At 49.7% G+C, this 18,991-nt stretch overlaps 1 protein-coding gene across 2 annotated transcripts in view; it reads left to right on the top strand.

Moving 5' to 3' along the window:
* Hpcal1 (hippocalcin like 1) overlaps window positions 1-18,714 on the top strand; it is a 104,850-nt gene extending 86,136 nt beyond the window's left edge. For both annotated transcript variants that reach the window (XM_027424682.2, XM_035447488.1), the window contains 3 exons: window positions 13,184-13,585; window positions 15,300-15,405; window positions 17,870-18,714. In XM_027424682.2, the coding sequence (XP_027280483.1) occupies window positions 13,208-13,585; window positions 15,300-15,405; window positions 17,870-17,967 (582 nt within the window). In that variant the 5' untranslated portion in view covers window positions 13,184-13,207 and the 3' untranslated portion in view covers window positions 17,968-18,714. The remainder of the gene's footprint in view (window positions 1-13,183; window positions 13,586-15,299; window positions 15,406-17,869) is intronic.
* The last annotated feature ends 277 nt before the right edge of the window (window positions 18,715-18,991 follow it).

Below are 18,991 nucleotides of genomic sequence, written 5' to 3'. Positions count from 1 at the left end.
GAGTGTCAGGGAGGCCCTCCTACACATTTCTGAGGCTGTCGATGATCAGGGTACCTGGGCTAGTGCAGGTATTTAAACCCATCGTCACAAACGTCTCTACATCTCAGGCCTTACCTTGTAGCTTCAGGGTTTTCTTCTTGTTTTTTCACCCAGTCTGTGTAAACTTGAACCAACCTTCAAGAAATGAATCTGAATGCCTTGGGTTTGATGGTATTTATTTCCTCTTTCTTTCCCTCTCTTCCTCTCCTCCTCATGCCCCTCATTCATTTATCCATCTTTTTATATTGTTCTGTACTGTTCTAGACCCTTACGTGTTGTCCTATGCCAGTTCTGTTACCATTGTACCATAGTACTGTGGATTGTGAGTCATTCGTTGTCCCCCTTAGCTAGCGTGCCTGGAGTGGTGACAGGCCCAGAGCAGAAACAAAGACTTTTGGTCCCAAAACCTGCATCTACAAGCTCTTGAAACTTAACTGCTAATCGGGCTCCTGTACCTCAGGATTCTGACCCCGTGAGCTTCTCCCCATCCCCCCACCCCACCCCCCAGTATCAGCACCCAGGTAACACATTTCCATGCACTCAGTGTTATAGCCACTTGCCTCTGAGCACACCGAGGCTCCTCTGAGAATTCCTTTCCTGTCTCCATCAGTCAGCATTTCCCCATCATCTGCTCAAGATTAGGGTCATTCCCCTTGCACATCTTCAGGCCAAGTCCATGAATGCTTGGTAACAATATAACCAGCAGTGGAAGGAGTAGATGAATGAGCGAACGAATGGCTCATATGTAAGAATAGCGCCCCCTCACCCAGGGGAGAAATTCTCCTCAGCTCTGGGGACTCCTCCTAACAGCTGTTTCTCCTGGGCTGTCACAGGGGCCAGGAGGGATGGGAGCCTTTGGGTAGTCGGTGAGGCAACACATTACTGTGTTAGGGGAGGGTGTGCGTGCTCGAATGTGTGTGCATGCATGTGTGTGGCATCAAATGTCAGTTGCAGACTGAGGGTCCCCACCCCTCACGATAGGGACCTATTCCCAAACAGTAGGCATGGGCTTCCCAGCGCACACCCTGACATTAGTGAAGGGGCCTTCCTCCTCCTGAAACCCCACCCCTGGGTCAAGCAAGCCCTTGATGCTTGGGCCCTGTGCTAGATCTTCCCTTTGCCAGTGTGAGTCTCTGCAGTCCCTGCCCTGCTGTTTGCCTGACTGTCACTTCCTTCCTTCCTTCCTGTCATTTCCTCTTTGAAGTACACAAGTTAGAACCAATGGCCCCACCCCAGGGATGTGTCCTGATCACTGTGACCCCTGGCTCTCTGCCAGCACAGGATGAAGTTTTTAATGCCACTGCACCAGAGTGACCAGGCCTATAGCTCCCTGCCTCACACTGCTCAGTACTCTGACAGAGCTCACTGAGCGAGCCTGGGATCTTTCATGGTAAAAGCCCAGCCAATTCCACCACCATGGATTTGCCTGGTGTTTCAGTTTGTCTTCGTCTCCTTGTAGCTTCTACTTCCCCTCCTGTCATAGAAACAGTGATGCTGTAAACTCAATATGCAGGGACCTTCGCTCTCAGTTTACAGCTGGGAAGACTGGAGTCAGAGAAGTCGAGCCAGCCAGGAGCATATGGCTATAAGGGAAGGCTGCTAGCAGGGACTGATCCAGGGACCAAAGGCCACATGCCCCACTGTGGCCTGGCACAATGAACCACAGCCCCTTTTTTCGAGAGCTGTGGAGCAATGAGAAGTAGTCTGCCCTACTGGATGCTAGACCTGGCTCAGCACCCTAGGGTCACTGCTAGGCACCTCCCAAGAGTGTTGGGTGCTGGCCACTGGCCAGGGCAGCCTGAGTCACTGGTTATACAGAGCCAGTCCTGGAAAGCCTGTTCCATTCCCTCGTCCACTGGGGAAAGGCTCTTTTTGGCGTCTGAGCGTAGCTGATATGAACTGTTATCCCAGCCAATGAGGAATCCATGTGTGAGTCATAGTCCACAGCCAGTCCAGGAGCCCCAAAGATCCTGCCGTACCAAGCCTGGGGCTGGTATGCCAACCTGAGCCTGGGTGCTGGGCAGCAAGGCAGAAAGGCATCTGCTGGCTCCATTCCCCCAGAACTGACAGCACAAGGCTTCCATCTGCAGAGGGGCTGGTGAGAGGTCTCTGTCCATCTTCAGCTTGCAGTGACATCTTACACACCCTACAAAAGAACACACAAGGCATGCTATGCTCCTCTAATCTCAGTGGACTGAGGAAGGTCTCGAGTTCAAACCTGGCCTGGGCTGTATAGAAAGACTGTTGCAAGAAAAGAGGGGGAGGGAGATGGGGAGGATAGGCTGGGGTTGGGGCTGTTGGTAGCCATGGCTTTGCCTAAGTTTCATCCCTTACCACTGACAAAATGGATGTGGTGGTGCATGGCCATAATCCCAGCCCTTGGCAAATAGAGGCAGGAGGATTGGGAGCTCAAGGTCCAGTTCAAGTCTAGCCTGATACATGAGACCCTGTCTCAAAAACAAGAATGGGGGGAGGTGTTAATTCACAGAGTTTGCACTCAGTCCCCAAGAGTAAGACTGTTTATGTGTCTGTGGCTTACCCTTGAGCTTGTACTTGTAGTTGAGCACTGATGGGATCCTGAGTTTGTGACTAGCTAATTCTCTGAGAGTTTTATAAAGCTGGCCATTAGGTGAGGAAAGTTGGGGGCCTTCCGTGTCTGTCCAGCTCTCCCCATTGCCAGTTCCTGATCCGACTGGGTTGGTTATCTTCTTGGTCATGCTCCATGTTAGTTGGCCAGACCTCTGTCCCCATGGGATACTGTCACTTCCTCATATGACTGCTGTTAAATGCTGTAGGACACTATGCTCTCCCTAGGTCTGGCCCTACACTCATTCACACACTGTTCTTTCCTTCCCCTCCCCCACTGCAGGGAACTCAGTATCCGTATGTCCCTCTGGTCCCACACAGAAGCAGAGGCCTGTAAAAATTCTAATGATGCTTACTGTGGCAGTCCAGCCACCACCCAGAGCATCTTTGGTGATAATGACCTCATGGGACAAGCTAGAGACCTTACTTGGGACCCTAGAGCTAGTTCACTGTCCAATAGAAGGGACATCCCCAACTGACTAGTGAGCAGCCTTCTAGTGTGATACATTCCTGAGTGTCTACCCCTGTGCCAGTGATTGGAGGCTTCTAGAAGATCAAACCAGATATGCCCTTTTGTAACTTTGCAGTGGAAGAAGTCACATTGCTGTCCTTGTCCCTCACATTCCTTCCTGTGTCCCTAATCCTGGAGGTCACACGTGTTAGAGTCTTTGGGCAGCAGGAGGGTTTGGGTGAGTCCTGTCGTCATGCTCTGTGACACCGCACTGTAGGATGGAGACAGCAGGAGCTTGATCCAAGGGAGGGTCTTTCTGGTCAGCTAGTCTAGACAAAATACTGAATAGTAATCTCTAGGTTCAGAGAGCCCTGACTCAAAAACATAAGGTGAAGCTGAAGGAAGGGAAAAACAAAAAACAGTGAGATATCCAAAAATCATCCCTGGGGCTGGAGAGATGGCTCCGTGATTAACAACAAGTTCTGCTCTTGCAGAGAATCTGAGTTCAGTTCCTAACACTTGTATCCCATAGCAAGCTGCCTGTAACTCTAGCTCCAAGGCTCTGACTTCCTCTCCTGGCCTCTCTGAGGGTGTGGCACACATGTGAATAGAAATAAAACAATTTTTTTTTAAGATTTATTTATTATGTATACAGTGTTCTGCCTACAGTATGCCTGCTGGCCAGAAGAGGGCACCAGGTCTCATTACAGATGGTTGTGAGCCACCATGTAGTTGCTGGGAATTGAACTCAGGACCTCTGGAAGAACAGTCAGTGCTCTTAACCTCTGAGCCATCTCTCCAGCACCCAAAACAATTATTTTTATAAAGAAAAAAAAAACACATCCTGATTTTAACCTCTATGCTCTGCACATGACAAAGGGCAAGTGTGTGTGTGTGTGTGTGTGTGTACATGCACACATACATACCTATGTGCATGAATCCTAGAGGTTTCCCCAAGAGGAAGCACCGATGCTGAAGCAATGATTCTCTGATACAGAGAAGGGCCTCGTGATAGAAAAACTGTGCATGCAAAGGCCCTGGGGCTGAAACATGCTTACCAGGGCCTAAGGGGGAAAACACCAAGCAAATGACATCCTAAAAGTCGAGGTCCTAAGAGAAGGTGGAAAGTCCATCAGGGTGCTGAGGACAGTGATTGTGGGGTGTGGAAAACCTGTCCCCCAAGGAGTGAGGGGATGTTTGTGTCTGAACAGTCTGCGGTAGGTGATTAGAAGCCTCCTGGGTGACTGGAGTGGGTGTGACCCACATGAGCCATGTTTGGTATGGAGAGCCACCCATACGGTCCCTCTTCCTGTTATAGGGGCAGTTTCCTCTTGGGGGTTTCCTTTTCTTTTTCTCCACCTCTTCTGGTTCCCTAACTCATTGGGAGCCCTTCAGCCTTGGGAGAGTGCAGGGGGAGGAAGTGGAGAGGTGTAGGGTGTGGCTTCCCATGGAGCCTTGCCAGCTGTCCTCTTTCTCTTTTTAACAGTACATGTTTGCTCAACTATTTATGTATCAATTTGTGTGTGATGAGCAGGTGTCTATATAGGAAAGGACAACTTATAGGATTCTGTTCTCTCCTTCCACCATGAAGGTTCCTCAGGGCTGGTAGCTGGTGCTTTTACCAAAGGAGCCATCTTATCTTGCCCACCTGGCCTCCCTTTTTCTTACAGTCACTGGGGCTTTGGGAGAGTTGGGAGTGTGAGCTCCTGGGGAATGACCCGGGAGTCAGGAAGATTTTGCAGCTGGAGCCACTCCAGCTGAGACCCTGCTTTTTGGTTCAGATGGCAGGCTGAGTTTGCGTCTGGGTACCCACAACACCCTAGCCCTGCCTCCTCTAGATCTCACTGGGGGTTGGCTGTTGTCACTCAGAAGAGGAGGGAACCTCTCTTACTGTCTCCCTGGCTGGGGTCAGACCTCAGGTGCCTTACAGCTGGCTCCCCAAAGAGGTCCAAGCTAACCCTGCAAGATAGGGAAATGATGAGGACTGAGAGATAAACACAGGACACCGTAGGTCGCTAATGGGTGGGAAAAGAATCCCTGTCTGGTGGCAGTACCTCTAGAGTCGTCGGTACCGTAACTTGGCACTGCCCAGTACTGTCCACCAGAAGTATGGTGACAGCTACATGCATATGTAATATGGGATTTTCCTATAATCACATGGAAAGAGAAACAGGGATGAGCAATGTCCACAACCTGTTTGATTTAACCCAATATATTCCAAACAGGCCCAAATCCTCTATATTGTACGCTATAGGCCTGCATGGGTTTAGACCAGTGGTTCTAAACCTTCCTAATGCTACAACCCTTTAATACAGTTCCTCATGCCGTGGTGACACCCCCCACCACCACCACCATAAAATTACAGTCATGAAGTAACAATGTTTGTAATTTTGCTACTGTTTTGAGTCATAATGTAAATATCTGATATGCAGGATGGTCTTAGGTGACCACTGTAAATGGGTCATTCAACCTGAGGTCATGAACCATCTGTTGAGAACCACTGGTTTAGACCTGCTATGCTGTCTTGCCTAGCTTAGAGATGGAAACGGGTGTTAGCTAAAACCTAAGGACTCTGTTAGTCTGTGCCCTCTAGTGTCCGTCCGGCCTCAGTGCAGCTTGTGTGGCTTTAGGAGCATCTCCAGTTACACTTCTGAGGGCAGCCAATGGCCCCTCTGTAGAGAATATACTAAAGCAGACCCCACAGGCTGCTTGAGTCTCACCTGCATATCTGGAGGAAAGCGGGATGTGGGTCCAGGTTGTTTGGAAATGCAGTCACCCTCAAGACAGGGTCTCAGTGGCAGAAGGAACATTCATCTATGTATCACTCTAAAGAAAAGCATAGTTGAGGCTTTTTCCACCTACTGCCTTCTGTTCCACCTGACACAGGTTCTCCACGAGCCAAGCCCCGATGACCTCTTAAAGTTCAAATTCACAGAAGTTCACTCGGCCTCTTCCCGAGTCCAGGACTTCATCAGGATTTGGTACCCAGTCTTCTACCGTCTTCCTCCAATGGCTGTATAGCAGCCCTCGAACTTTGGAGGCCTGACTGATGGGAGCATTTTCCACAGTGAAATGAAGTGCCACTCATGTTTCCAGCCAGCACTGAGCTGCAGTTGGTGGGGCATTTGAGCACTGGATTCCCAAGGGCCTCTGAGCAATCAACAGAACTGTGCTGTTAGCAAGGCTTTTTACCTGTTGTACTGCAATCAACAGAACTGTGCTGTTAGCAAGGCTTTTTACCTGTTATACCACAATCAACAGAACTAGGCTGTTAGCAAGGCTTTTTGCCTACCGCTCCAAACTTGGGTTAAATATTTTCATACAGCCCCCTAACTACCTGTTTACTTTTTCTTGCCTTCACAATTCAGTGTGTCAAGGACAATAAGAACAGAACAGAGACCCAGGAGAGGGTGTAGGAGCTGTTAGCTCTCTCCCCCAATTCCCATTACCATGAAGTCAATGTAGGACTCCATATTCTCAATGTTTCAAGAAGGCTGCTGTCTGTCTGACCTAAGCCTTGATAGATGAAGTGTTTTAAGTAGGAGTTGGCTGTGCTCTTCCCGGGGACCCTCCTTCCTCACCCCCTGAAAGATGAAAGCAGGGTTGTCTGATCAATGAAGCCTGGGTTTGTCTAATGGCCAGGGCTAGGTGGTTGTTTCTTCTGGGGAGCATGCACAGTGACTTTCTGTCCCTGCAAAGGGGTTTGTGTTTTGTCAGGTTGTTTTCCCAGACAGCTGAACATCAATAAGGCTGGCTCAGTTGCTTAATGAGTAACAGAAGGGTCATGAGGCGTGCGGCACCAAGCCCATCTTACATCCTTTGCTGCTGCCGCCTGAGTGCCTCCAAGAGAGCTAAAATGAGGTCTTTTGTATTAAATATTTCATCCAGGTCTTTGTTAGGTGCCTGTGAATGAATGCCGGGAAGCAAGTGTGAAGCTGCCAGCACTCATGGGCTCCACTTAGCAGTTTCATGGGAGTGAGCATTAGGAGGCCATCTTGTGACATAGCTGTGACAGCCACTCTACTGGCCAGGAGCTTTGGTGGACACCAGCTAAGTGCACTTGGAAACTCACTGCCACTCAGGATGTTAGCAGGGAAGGGGCCTAGGACTGAGTAGAGCCCGGAGGATGGAGCCCAGTCCTAGGCACAGCACACCTGACCATGGTCTGCCTGCCTTGTTGCAGACAAGCACCTGCCCCCACTGGATCTGTCTTTCTCAGGGGGACGGTTCTGCTGATGCCTAGCTGAGCCAAGTGAGACCCCTTCCCAGTCCTCCCTGGAGCTTCTACCATCCTGTCTGGCCTTCAGTTTTGACTCGAAATGCCATCTTCCTAGGTAAACCACCTACTTCTCCTGCCTAGGAATGTGCCACGGGAGCCCAGGGCACTGGAGAGTAGGGACTACAACCCAATGTGATTCCAGATTCTATACCACAAGAGCCCAAGAGGTTGGAAAATGCTGATTCAAGGCCCTGCCCACCTGTTGGAGTAGAGTATGGGTTTCTCTAGAGAGTTATCCCTTCCCCAACTGATGATCTATCCCTGCCGCCCAAGCTAGGGAGGAGCCTGGGTGGGGGTGGGGCTCTCTGCTGCCAGCTTTTTTACCCTCTCCTGGTGCTTCAGCTATCCTGCTCTATGACTGTTGTTCCTCTGTCCCGAGTCTATGTACAGAATCCTCCTCGCCTTTGGAGATAGAAGGGATGTCACTGTTACTAACCACACTGAGTGAGGGTCCCTATGGCTCAGGCTGGCTGACTGCTGGACATCCCTCCAGGGCTGGGGCTTCATCTAGTGCCCCTCTTCACTGAAGTTTCAGAAAAGGGCCAGTCCTACCCTCTCTCCCTCCTTATACCACACTGTTTATGCCATTGGTCCTAGGTTCTTAAGATGGCCAGACTTGTTTCTGTTGGCACCACCCTTTCTTTGAAGGAGTTTAGATTTAAGAACAGAACTTAAAGCTCTTGCTTTTCTCAGAGCTAGGTCCCTTTTCTACATCCCGTGGACCCTCGTAGCTTCGGGGATAACCTTGATGTGTGGTTTGGAGGCTCCTGAGTGGTCTCACTCCTCACTTTGATGTTTGAGCCTTGGTCTTTGCATCCAAAGCAGGGTCACTTGGGCTCTACTGGGATGCAACCTTTGTCAAAGACCTTCCTGCTTCCAAATTAGCAAAACCTGAGAGCAAGTGTGTGTGTGTGTGTGTGTGTGTGTGTTGTGTGTGTGTTGTGTGTACTACAGCCACAACAGCAAGAGTGTCCCAAACCAACAAAAAGCACAATTCTACCAAGCAGTCTGACACCAGGGAGAAGGCAAAGGGTAGGCAGAGGCACAGCGCTGCAGTCAGAAACCACTGCCTCTGGAATACTTGGGAAGGAGCCGGAAAAGCAAGCATGTCCTGCAGCAAACACCAAGGCTCTCTGCACAGTAGCTTCCTCTCTGCAGACATCCGCAGAGCAGGCAAGAGGAGTTTGGCATTTTGGTAGCATCTGTAGGATGATAAATCACAGACACAACAGCAATGTGTGTTCAGCGAGGTGAGCGGATGCTGAGTGCGTGAGCTGGAAACCAAGGGGCTGTGGCAAGGCTGTAGGGTGCAGGGTAGCTGATGGGGAAGACGAGCCACAGGCACAGGGCAGGCTGTGGCAGCAGTGCAGCTGTTACCACATTGGCCACTCTGGGACTGTCCTACCTACACAATCCTGCAGCCAGGAGTCCAGTCCTGGAGTTCTGCAGCTCTCTGGAGATCAGTCTCCTGTAAGCAGGGTGTATCTGACACAGGAAGTTTCTAAGTGGACCCCAGTCCAGAGACACATTGTTGCAAGTCTCCCCGTGAGCACTGTTGTGTTGTTGAGGACCCTGTACAGTTCCACTGTGTCTAGGACCTTCTGTCCCCAACATTAGTATTTGAGCAGGAGCCCGGTCCCCCAGCTCAGTCCAACCCCAATTCCTGGCCTCTCACCTCCTATGACCCCAACCTCTGCCCTGATCTCTGGGTCCCACTGCCCACCTTGTTTCACACAGTTGTGTCTCCAGCCTAAGGGCCTACTGAGGGCCCTGCGTTGACAGTGACATCCTAGAAGCCACCCTCCTGGGCCCCTTCTTCCGGATATTCCAGTTCCCTTCTGCCTCCCTCTGTCCCTTCCCCACCCATATGGACCCAGACATTTTTAGACCTCTGCCTCCACCCAGTAAGTGCCCCATTCTTATCCCCATTCCATGTTCCAGTGTGGCTTCAGTTTTATGGCTGTCTTGCTAATTGAGTTTCCAAAATGAATTACCTGCAATAAAACTAGGGCATTCCTGTCTCTTCCCAAAGAATCCCACCATGCTGTTATCCCAAGTCGTAGTGTGAATCAGAGCACTGGGCAGTGGCCTCTGGAGAGCAACCAGCTCCTCACATGTATGCTCCTCCTAGGTCTGCTGTGACCCCTCAGTGACCAGCAGTCACATTGTCCTCTTAGGGTAGAGTCTCTGCAGCTGGAGAAGTCAGCCTCATGGGCCCCTGTTCGGAGCTGGATGAAGCTTCTGGGCACACTTCCAGCCAGCACAGGCCATGGACCTGTAGGTGAAGCAGAAAGAGGGGGCGGTGAACCTTGAGGGCTGTGAAATGGGAGCTAAGCATAGAAAGAGAGGATCTGACAGTTAGCCAGCACAGGGAGTGACTCCAGAGGATCTGTGCCTCTTTATGAGGATCCTCCAGCACCCTATTTCTGCTTTTTTTTTGGTTTTTTGAGACAAGGTTTCTGTGTAGCTTTGGTTGTCCTGGAACTCGCTCTGTACCTGTACACCAGGCTGGCTTTGAATTCACAGAGGTCTGCCTGCCTCTGTCTTCCGAGTGCTGAGATTAAAGGTGTGAGCCACCACCTTGGTGCTGTTTCCACCTCTTGTTCCCTGTCTTCCCTCATTCTGGAGCCCCATCCAGACAGGGCTGAGCCGCGATTGTCCTGTTCCATCAATTTGGAGGTTCTCAGACTTGCTACCCCAATCAAGGAAGAGAGGCTGGGCTACTGTGATTTGTGTTTGAGGAGAAGATATAAACTAAGGGGGTAGGCTGGAGAGATGGCTCTTGCAGATGACCCCAGTTCAGTTTCCAACACCCGCATGGTGGCTCACAGCTTCTGTAACTCCAGTTCCAGGGGATCCGGCCTCCTATTTGGACCCCACAGGTACCAAGCACACACACCATGTGTTATACAAGTACAACTCTCATACACATCAAATAAATATTCTTAAAACATTGAAGAAAAAAAGAGCAAAGGAAAATGTGGACACAGTTCAGCATCTTAAAGTTACAGATAGAGCCAGGCACGGTGACACACACCTATGACCGCCAGAGAATGGAGGCAGGAGGGTGAGGAGTGTAAGGGCCATCCTCATCTACATCGTGAGTTTGGGCAAGCCTGGGCTACATGAGAGCCTATATCAGAAAACATCAATAAACAACATTACACAGGAGAAGACAACAGAAAGCCCTACAAGGTGCCTGTCCATCCAGCCATCTCTCCTCTTCAGCCACCATTCCCATTTCTAGTAAGTTCTTTCAGAGGAGGCCTCCACACACAGACACATCTGACTTTGTTGCTTTCACTAACAGCGGACTCTTTACAGGCTCTTGTGCATGACCTCTTTCCATTTGTAGTTTTGATACGTCCTAAATCACCCGTTATTGGAAATCCACCACCACTGATGTAATAAACCAATCAAATCAAATTATTAAATCCAGGTTTGATGAACAGAGCAAAGCAACTCCTGGGTGACCCTTGGGAAGGCAGGGGAAGAGTCACACCGCATATATGGTGGCCAGATCTTAAGTAGCCTATAGGCGTGGTCTTGAGCAGCTCTGGGGAGGGTCTAACTCTTGGCAGGAAGATATGACATATGGAAGTTCTGATAAGTGGATGTTTGATTCTGGGCAGTTTGATCCTGTGGTAGTGGCTAACCTTTATTGGTGGCACCTGAGAGTGGGGTTTCTCTCTCCCCCACACCTTGTTGTTTGAAACTGGGTCTCAAATAGCCCAGGCTGGCCTTGAACTCCTGATCCTCCTACCCTCCAGTTCTGGAATTACAGGTGTGTGCCATCAGTCCAGTTCACTTGCTGATTACTTCTTATCAAAACACTACAGACATTTGAATTGCTTGTTGTTAGGGGCACCATTATTTGTATAGGTGGGGATGTGTTTAGATAAGTCTGTGTGTGTTTTCAAAGGCACAGTCAAGGTGCCATATGTCTGTGTTGGATGACGGACTTTAAAGGTTTCATAGTCATATATATACATAAAATAAAACATGTATCTAGAGATCTTACAATCTGGGAGGGAGGTGATGAAGAAAGAGGGCGGGATGTGGCGAGCAATATTGAAGTTCAGGTCTCATCTTCCTTAACAGGATCCAGCACGTATTGTTTGGAATTCTTAAGCCTTGAAGCAGTTCAGAGTGGTTTCTTCTGGGACTTGGGTAGAGGACACCTACCCACCCTCATTCTTCTCTGTGCCTCAAAAACTGACTGAGCCATAGGCATGTGTTACTGTCAAAGTAAGAAAATAAAACTGAGGTAGTGAAGTGAGAACAGTATTAATGTCCAATGGCAGATTACCCCAGGATTTCACACATGGGCCTCCTGGGAGACCGTGAGTAGGATGTGCTTTCCAGTGGCACGCCATCCTGGATTTCCTGGGAGCCTGTTTTAGCTGTTAACACTCAGATCAATGTTCACTGATGGATGCTAACTCTGGATCCTCCCGGCCAGAGCTGTATCTCAGAGGGATAATTAGGAGTGGGGACTCTCTACAGTTTTCCAGGTGCCACTCTCCAGGGATAAAAGCAGCATGATGTTTTCTGGTGACCTTTTCTAGTCAATTGTGTGCAGGAGACATTGGGGGCGTAGGAGGACCTAAAGCCTCCGTCCTGCCAAAATGCTTCAAAAGCTTTATTAAGAATATTGGTGGCGCACACCTTTAATCCCAGCACTCGGGAGGCAGAGGCAGGCGGATCTCTGTGAGTTCCAGGCCAGCCTGGTCTACAGAGCAAGTGCCAGGATAGGCTCCAAAGCTACACAGAGAGTCCCCATGACATCCTACTCTACCCAGATATACCAAGAAATCTGGGTACAAATGGGGTTGATAACAATCATTGTTTATAAAATTAGGCAAGTTGATAAATGAAATAAAATTTCCAAAGGTGCCGGGCATTGGTAGCACACACCTTTAATCCCAGCACTCTGGAGGCAGAGGCAGGTGGATCTCTGTGAGTTTGAGACCAGCCTGGTCTACAAGAGCTAGTTCCAGGACAGCCTCCAAAGCCACAGAGAAACCCTGTCTCGAAAAACAAAAAAACAAACAAACAAACAAAAAAATCCAAAGGCTAGAGCCATGCACCTGCTCTAAGTCATCGTTAACCACTCCCTGAGTCCATTCAAGATGACTGTAGGTCTGTCTATAAATTTAACCAAGCTATGTTAGATGGGACAACATGAACCGCCACCATCCAACCTGCCCAAGTATCATTTACTATGTGGCATCAGCAAGCGTACCTATGATATGAAGCACGTGCCCACATGTGCAGGCACACACACGGTACCCCAAGAGAAAAACGTACCTGTCCAGCGGCTGGAGAGATGGCTCAGAGGTTAAGAGCACTGGCTGCTCTTCCAGAGGTCCTGAGTTCAATTCCCAGCCACCACATGGTGGCTCACAACCATCCCTTATGAGATCTGGTGCCCTATTCTGGTGTGCAGAGATATACATGGAAGCAGAATGTTGTATACATAATAAATAAATAAAATCTTTAAAAAAAAGTACCTGTTCAGAACAAAGGTCTGAGTCGGGTCCCTGTGGCCCTGTTGCCCCAAACTGATAGCTGAAAGATTTGTCTTACTCCATAGGATGTTCTGTCTTCTCAAGTGTTCTGGTGTTCCCTATGTTGTGTAAAACCATTCTTACCAGAGACATCCAAAACATGCTAAAAGTCAGAGTTTGCACAGTTGTGGTCTTGAGTTCCTCCAGCCCATGGCATTGGATACACAGGCAACATTACTTAGCCAGCTTGGTGGTGGGATGTGATAGGAAGCTGGGCTTTGGGTCCGAGATGTCCACAGCTGACCTTGTGTCTTACAGGGTTAGTCTCCACTGCCAGATACCATGGGCAAGCAGAACAGCAAGCTGCGGCCTGAGGTGCTACAGGACCTGCGGGAACACACGGAGTTCACCGACCACGAGCTGCAGGAGTGGTACAAGGGCTTCCTCAAGGACTGTCCCACCGGCCACCTGACAGTGGATGAATTCAAGAAGATCTACGCCAACTTCTTCCCCTACGGTGATGCCTCCAAGTTCGCCGAGCACGTCTTCCGCACCTTTGACACCAACAGCGATGGCACCATCGACTTCCGGGAGTTCATCATCGCACTGAGCGTGACCTCTCGGGGCAAGCTGGAACAGAAGCTCAAGTGGGCCTTCAGCATGTATGACCTGGACGGCAACGGCTACATCAGCCGCAGCGAGATGCTAGAGATAGTGCAGGTACCAGCACTCAGCAGGGGTGGCTGGAGCACAGGGAGACAGCATCCTCATGCCCAGCCCTGTACCGTGATCGCCAAGACACCAGAGCTCACTCCTCAGCCCACTTGCTACCACATACACTAAAGAACTGCAGGTCCCTGCAGAGAATAACGATAAAAGCCAAACTATTCATCAATCGATTGCTAAGCTCATCCATCAGCCCCGCCCCCATCCTATAAAAACAGGTTATTTTCTGCTTTTAATGAGATCGGAGTCTCAGGTGATTGCTTAAGAATTATCAGAGTAAGAAGTGGGGAAATGAATTAGTAGGTAAGAGCACTTGATGTCCAAGCATGAGGCCCTCAAGTTCAGATCCCAGCACCCATGTAAATGCCAGGAGTGGGTGAGCATGGCTGTAACCCTAGAACTAGGGGACAGGTGGGCTAGTCCTGTCCGAGAAGTTTGCTGACAAAATGGCCTAATAAAATTGCAAGCTCCAGGTTCAGTCGAAGACAGAAGGGAATGAGGTAGGCACCAGTGTTCCTCTCTGGCGTCTGCATGGGTGTTGTTGCACACACGTGTAGCTTATACACGGCTTAGCTGTCTCTGTGGGTCCGGGCCTCCTGTAGAAATCAGAATGACACCATCGTTGTAATCTAAAAAAGCAGCGTGCGAGAGAAAGACACCATGTGACAGGGTTCAAGCAGAGGGGTTTTTTATTAGGGAAAGGGGTCAAAAAAGGAGAAAAAGAAGTGGGGAGACCAGCCTCTGGAGACAGGAGCAGCAGGAGAGAGGAGAAAGGAGAGAGGGGGAGCAGAAGAGAGGGGAAGAGAAAGAAAAGGATGGGAGGTGGGCAGGGCCCTTTTAAAAGGGAACACAGTGTATGTGCACAGGTGGTGCTCTTAGTGGCTGCGGCTAAGGGTGTATCCTGTCAGAACCCTAAGGACAGGCCAGTACAGATGCCTGAATACTAGGATCAGTAATGGCTGAGACAGTGGGCAGTCCTGCATGGGAACAACGCTCATACGTCCCCTGCATCCTTCCTCTTCATGCTTTAAATCATCTCTATGTTTGGGTCAGTGAGATGGCTCTGTGGGGAAAGGTGCTTACTGCCAAGCCTGACAGCCTGAGTTTGATTTCTACAACCCACATAGCAGGAGAAGAGAACCACCTCCCACAAATTGCCCTCTGACCTCCACACAAGATACCCCCCCACACACACAAATATTGAATAAATAAAGGAATAAACAAACAGATGTTGCATGCCATGCTTGACCCAGCAGCTGCAGGTGTTAGTAATATATTGTGTTATTTGGGAATAAGAAAAAGTCTATACCTCCAGTAATATTTCTTTTTCTAGAATATTTCCCATCTGCAGTTGGTTGAATCTGCAGATTCAGGACCCCACAGGTAGGCAGGTCTTACTGTATCTGCCCCTGCGACCTCCCCCCTCAGCATTCCTAGCCCCCCCCAAATCCTTTACACCTTTCAGACACTATCCCCACCCACTCCCAGCCATGAGTCTGTTACTCTACCATCCCAGCGGAGCTCTTAAATATCACCTAACTTTTTCCAGCTCCCTTTGCCCACATCTCATCTGCGAAATTTGTTCTGATAAGAGAAGGGCTCTGACACAGATAGGGAGCACTCTGCCCTGTCTGCTTCCTGGTGGGCTAAGGTAGAACCATCACACATCCTCTGTCCTCTGAGCACACTCATGAATGCTACTTTGCAGGCCATCTACAAGATGGTGTCCTCTGTGATGAAAATGCCTGAAGATGAGTCCACACCGGAGAAACGAACGGACAAGATCTTCAGGCAGATGGACACAAACAATGATGGTAGGACATGGGGGGAGAGGGGATGTTTGTGTGGAACTGTTGATAGCACAGATGTGTTTGGGATATGCACTCTGCAGCCCTGGCCCTGCCCCTTCCTCTCCCACCTGATTCAGCTATGCTGAAGGAAGACTGGAATTCAGGGTCAGGGACACCTACCCTGCACCCTGTGCCCTCCCTATGGCTTTAGGACCATGGGCATGTCACTACCCCCTCTGAGCTGTAGACTTCATCCATGTTGTCTTGGTTAGGGTCACTATTGCTGTGATGAAACGCCATGACCAAAAGCAACGTGGAGAGAAAAGGCTATATTTGGCTTACACTTCCATATAGCAGATCATCAAAGGATTCAAGACAGGAACCTGGAGACAGGAGCTGATGCAGAGACCATGGAGCGAGGCTGCTTACTGGCTTGCTCCTCATGGCTTGTTCAGCCTGCTTTCTTATAGAACCCAGGACCAGCAGCCCGGGGTGGCTCCACCCACAATAGGCTGGGCCCTCCCCCCCCCCATCACTAATTAAGAAAATGACCTACTGGCCAGGCATGGTGGTGCATGCCTTTCATCCCAGCATTTAGAAGGCAGAGACAATCGGATCTGAGTTTGAGACCAGGCTGGTCTATAAAGTGAGTTCCAGGACAGCCAGGGCTATTACACAGAGAAACTCCAGACTCGAAAAATCAAAAAAAGAAAATGTCCTACAAAGTTGCATACAGACATATCTTATCGAGGCACTTTCTCAACTGAGGCTCCCTCCTCTCTGATAACCATAGCTTGTGTCAAGTTGACATGAAACTAGCCAGCCCACATATTAACGGCGATAGTGGTTTTACTATTTTCACAGGTATTTTTAGGGAGGGAAGGCAAGTATACTGTTGGCCTGAGAGGTGAGAAGTAAGAGGACTGAATCAAAGGGCTTTTGAGTCATGGGATCCTGAGAAGCTGGCCAGGCTTCTCTTGCCATCACCCTGAGATGTGAGGCGCTCCACATACTTATGGCAGTCAGGCATGGAAGCCTCATCTGTCTGTGGCCATTGTACCCAGGACTCTGAGGTTCTACCATGGCTGCAAAACGGCAGGTCTCAGGTGGAGGACAGGTGGTGAGAGGTTCATGAAGGTATTCCCTATGTCCTCCTTTGCCTCAAATGTGAGTTTCTTGCAGGACCCCAGCAAGGGTGAGGTAGCCTCGTGCCATGACTTGATTCTGCCTGTCTGTCTGTGACTTTGTAGAGCCAAGACTGATTGGCTTTTGTTCCACCAAGAAATGCACCATTAAGGGGGAAAAAGGCTCCCTGGGTTGTGCTGAGATTAAATGTACGCTAATGCACAAGAAAGTGCCGTGAGGAGCCTCAAGTGCTGTGCGCAGGTGAGCTAAGGACGGAGCTCAGCAGGACACGAGGTTCTCGTGGAACTGTAGACAACAAAAAGCTTTCCAGACAGCAAGGAAGTGCCTTTCAAAACATGTTCACACACAAAGCAAGACAGCCTCTTGCCTGGTGCTGCCTTTGGGCCGACTTCAAAAGCATTCTTCGCTCTCGTGTGTGTCATGACTCCAAAGCTTTGATTCCAGCGCACTACGTTGAGGCTTGGCCATTTCCCAGGCTTGGCTTTCTTCTCCATGAAATGGGGAGAAACCCACTTGCACAGGTATGAGGCTAAAGCAGCTCCATGCCGATGGCACACTAATAAAATCTGTGGCTATTGTTTCTGATTGTCAAGACCAGGAGCCTTGCCAGCATCAGAGGGTGGTGGACTGCGTACCCATTGTACACATCACAGTTGTTTTGCCACTGAGGCCACTGGACAGAGAAATCGTCCCTGGAAGCCAGTGGCCAGTTGCTAGTGCTCAAGGGAGGAGGTAGGGCTACAGAGAAGCTGGGTCCAGACAGGAGGACAGCAAAGGTGGGCGGGGATACAACTGTCATCCTCTGGAGCTCTGCAGGAGGAGGCACTGTGATGATTAGCTTTAACTGCTAACTAGACCCACCTCAGATGTCTTTTTTTTTTTTTATTTAAGATTATTTATTTTAGCCTGACAGTGGCTTTAGCTTGGTAACAGAAATGGAACTTGACCATCTCCCCAGCTGCCCCAGTGCATGATGACTCTCCAGGCCTCTGGGTGGGGCTGGCAGCTTACTTCAGACCCAGAGTTCGTTACTAAACCCAATGACTTGAGTTTGATCCCCAGGACTGACATTTTCGTGGTGCAAGCAGAACCAACTCTTGCAAGTTGTCCCCTGAGCACGTGTGCCTCAATGTGACACGTGGGCCCACACACATACACACGGTAAATAAATGTGTGTATTCATATGTGAAAAGGAGTTGTAAATTCACCAAAAGTAAACAGAAAGTAGATATTGTCCATTTTCCAGAAGGTTCCAGACTGTGACCAGTGGTCCCGTCCCTCTTAGAAGTCTCCCTTCTTATTAGCACTGACTAATGCTTTTTCTCCCACTTTTGTCCTTCAGGCAAGCTGTCCCTGGAAGAATTCATCAAAGGTGCCAAGAGTGACCCGTCCATTGTCCGGTTGCTGCAGTGCGACCCCAGCAGCGCTAGCCAGTTCTAAGGGGGAATGGGCTTTGGGACAGTTGCAAAGAAACACAGGCTTGTCCTGCCATCTTCAGCTTTGCTTGCAAAAGTGGATTCCTCCGTGATCTCTGGTCTCTCCTGCTCTCCTGGGATCTAGTCCAGGCAGCACACCACACCCGCCTGGCCTAGCTGACGCGGCTCTCCCCTCTACCTGATCAGTTCGATGTCCTTCCCCTTCAATTCAGGCCGGTTTCTTCCAAGGGTTCAAGTGGGGTTCCTCCCTGCCCACAGAGGAACCATCAAGGCTACCAGGCAGGACATTTCAGCATCTATGATCCCAGGTGACTTTGTGGACTGGGTGGGGAATGAAGAAGATGGAGAGTAGACAGGCAAGCCTTTCCAGTGCATGGCTCCACCCCCTTGTTCATTTTCTCTGACCAAAGCCGCTTGCACGTATATTCCGTGGTCTCCTTTTACTCTATGAGTTATGTGTACGGTGAAGTGGACTGTAACGTTTAAGCCCTCTATTTAATGCCACTGCCTTTGAAGCATGGTCCCCTGTGGCCTGTGATTCTCCCCCTGCCGCCCCAAGTCTGGCTGTGCTGTGGTATTTATGCATTCTTGATTTGCCTGATTCCACAGGAGATACATGCATGCCCAGGACTATGGACATCTGCCCTCCGTGCTGCGAATACAGATGTTTGTGTGTGCTCCATCCTCCCTCTTGATTGGTCTGGCATATTAAAGTGATCAAATAAACAAACCAAGGCCTGTGAGTTTCCTACTTTGCTGTGAACATCCTGTCTGTGATTTTGCCCCTGTCCAATCTTTAGCAAAAGTTGGTCCTTGGCATCCAGCTGGTGTTGGTAAACGCAGCCTCTGGGGTACCCTTGTTGTCACCACTGTGTCTGCACATCTTCTATGCCTGTTCTGCAATATCTGCCTAATGCCAAGAAAGACTTGTGAAAATAAAGGATGACTGTTCTTGGCAGGGCTGACTGTGACGGGCTGCCTCCCTCTCCCCCTCCGTGATTTAATCATCAAGGTAGCGGAGAAGCCAC

The sequence above is a fragment of the Cricetulus griseus genome, chromosome 7 (assembly GCF_003668045.3).
Source record: "Cricetulus griseus strain 17A/GY chromosome 7, alternate assembly CriGri-PICRH-1.0, whole genome shotgun sequence".
In the NCBI taxonomy this organism is placed as follows: Eukaryota; Metazoa; Chordata; class Mammalia; order Rodentia; family Cricetidae; genus Cricetulus; species Cricetulus griseus.
This window is presented reverse-complemented; position numbering and strand designations above follow the sequence as displayed.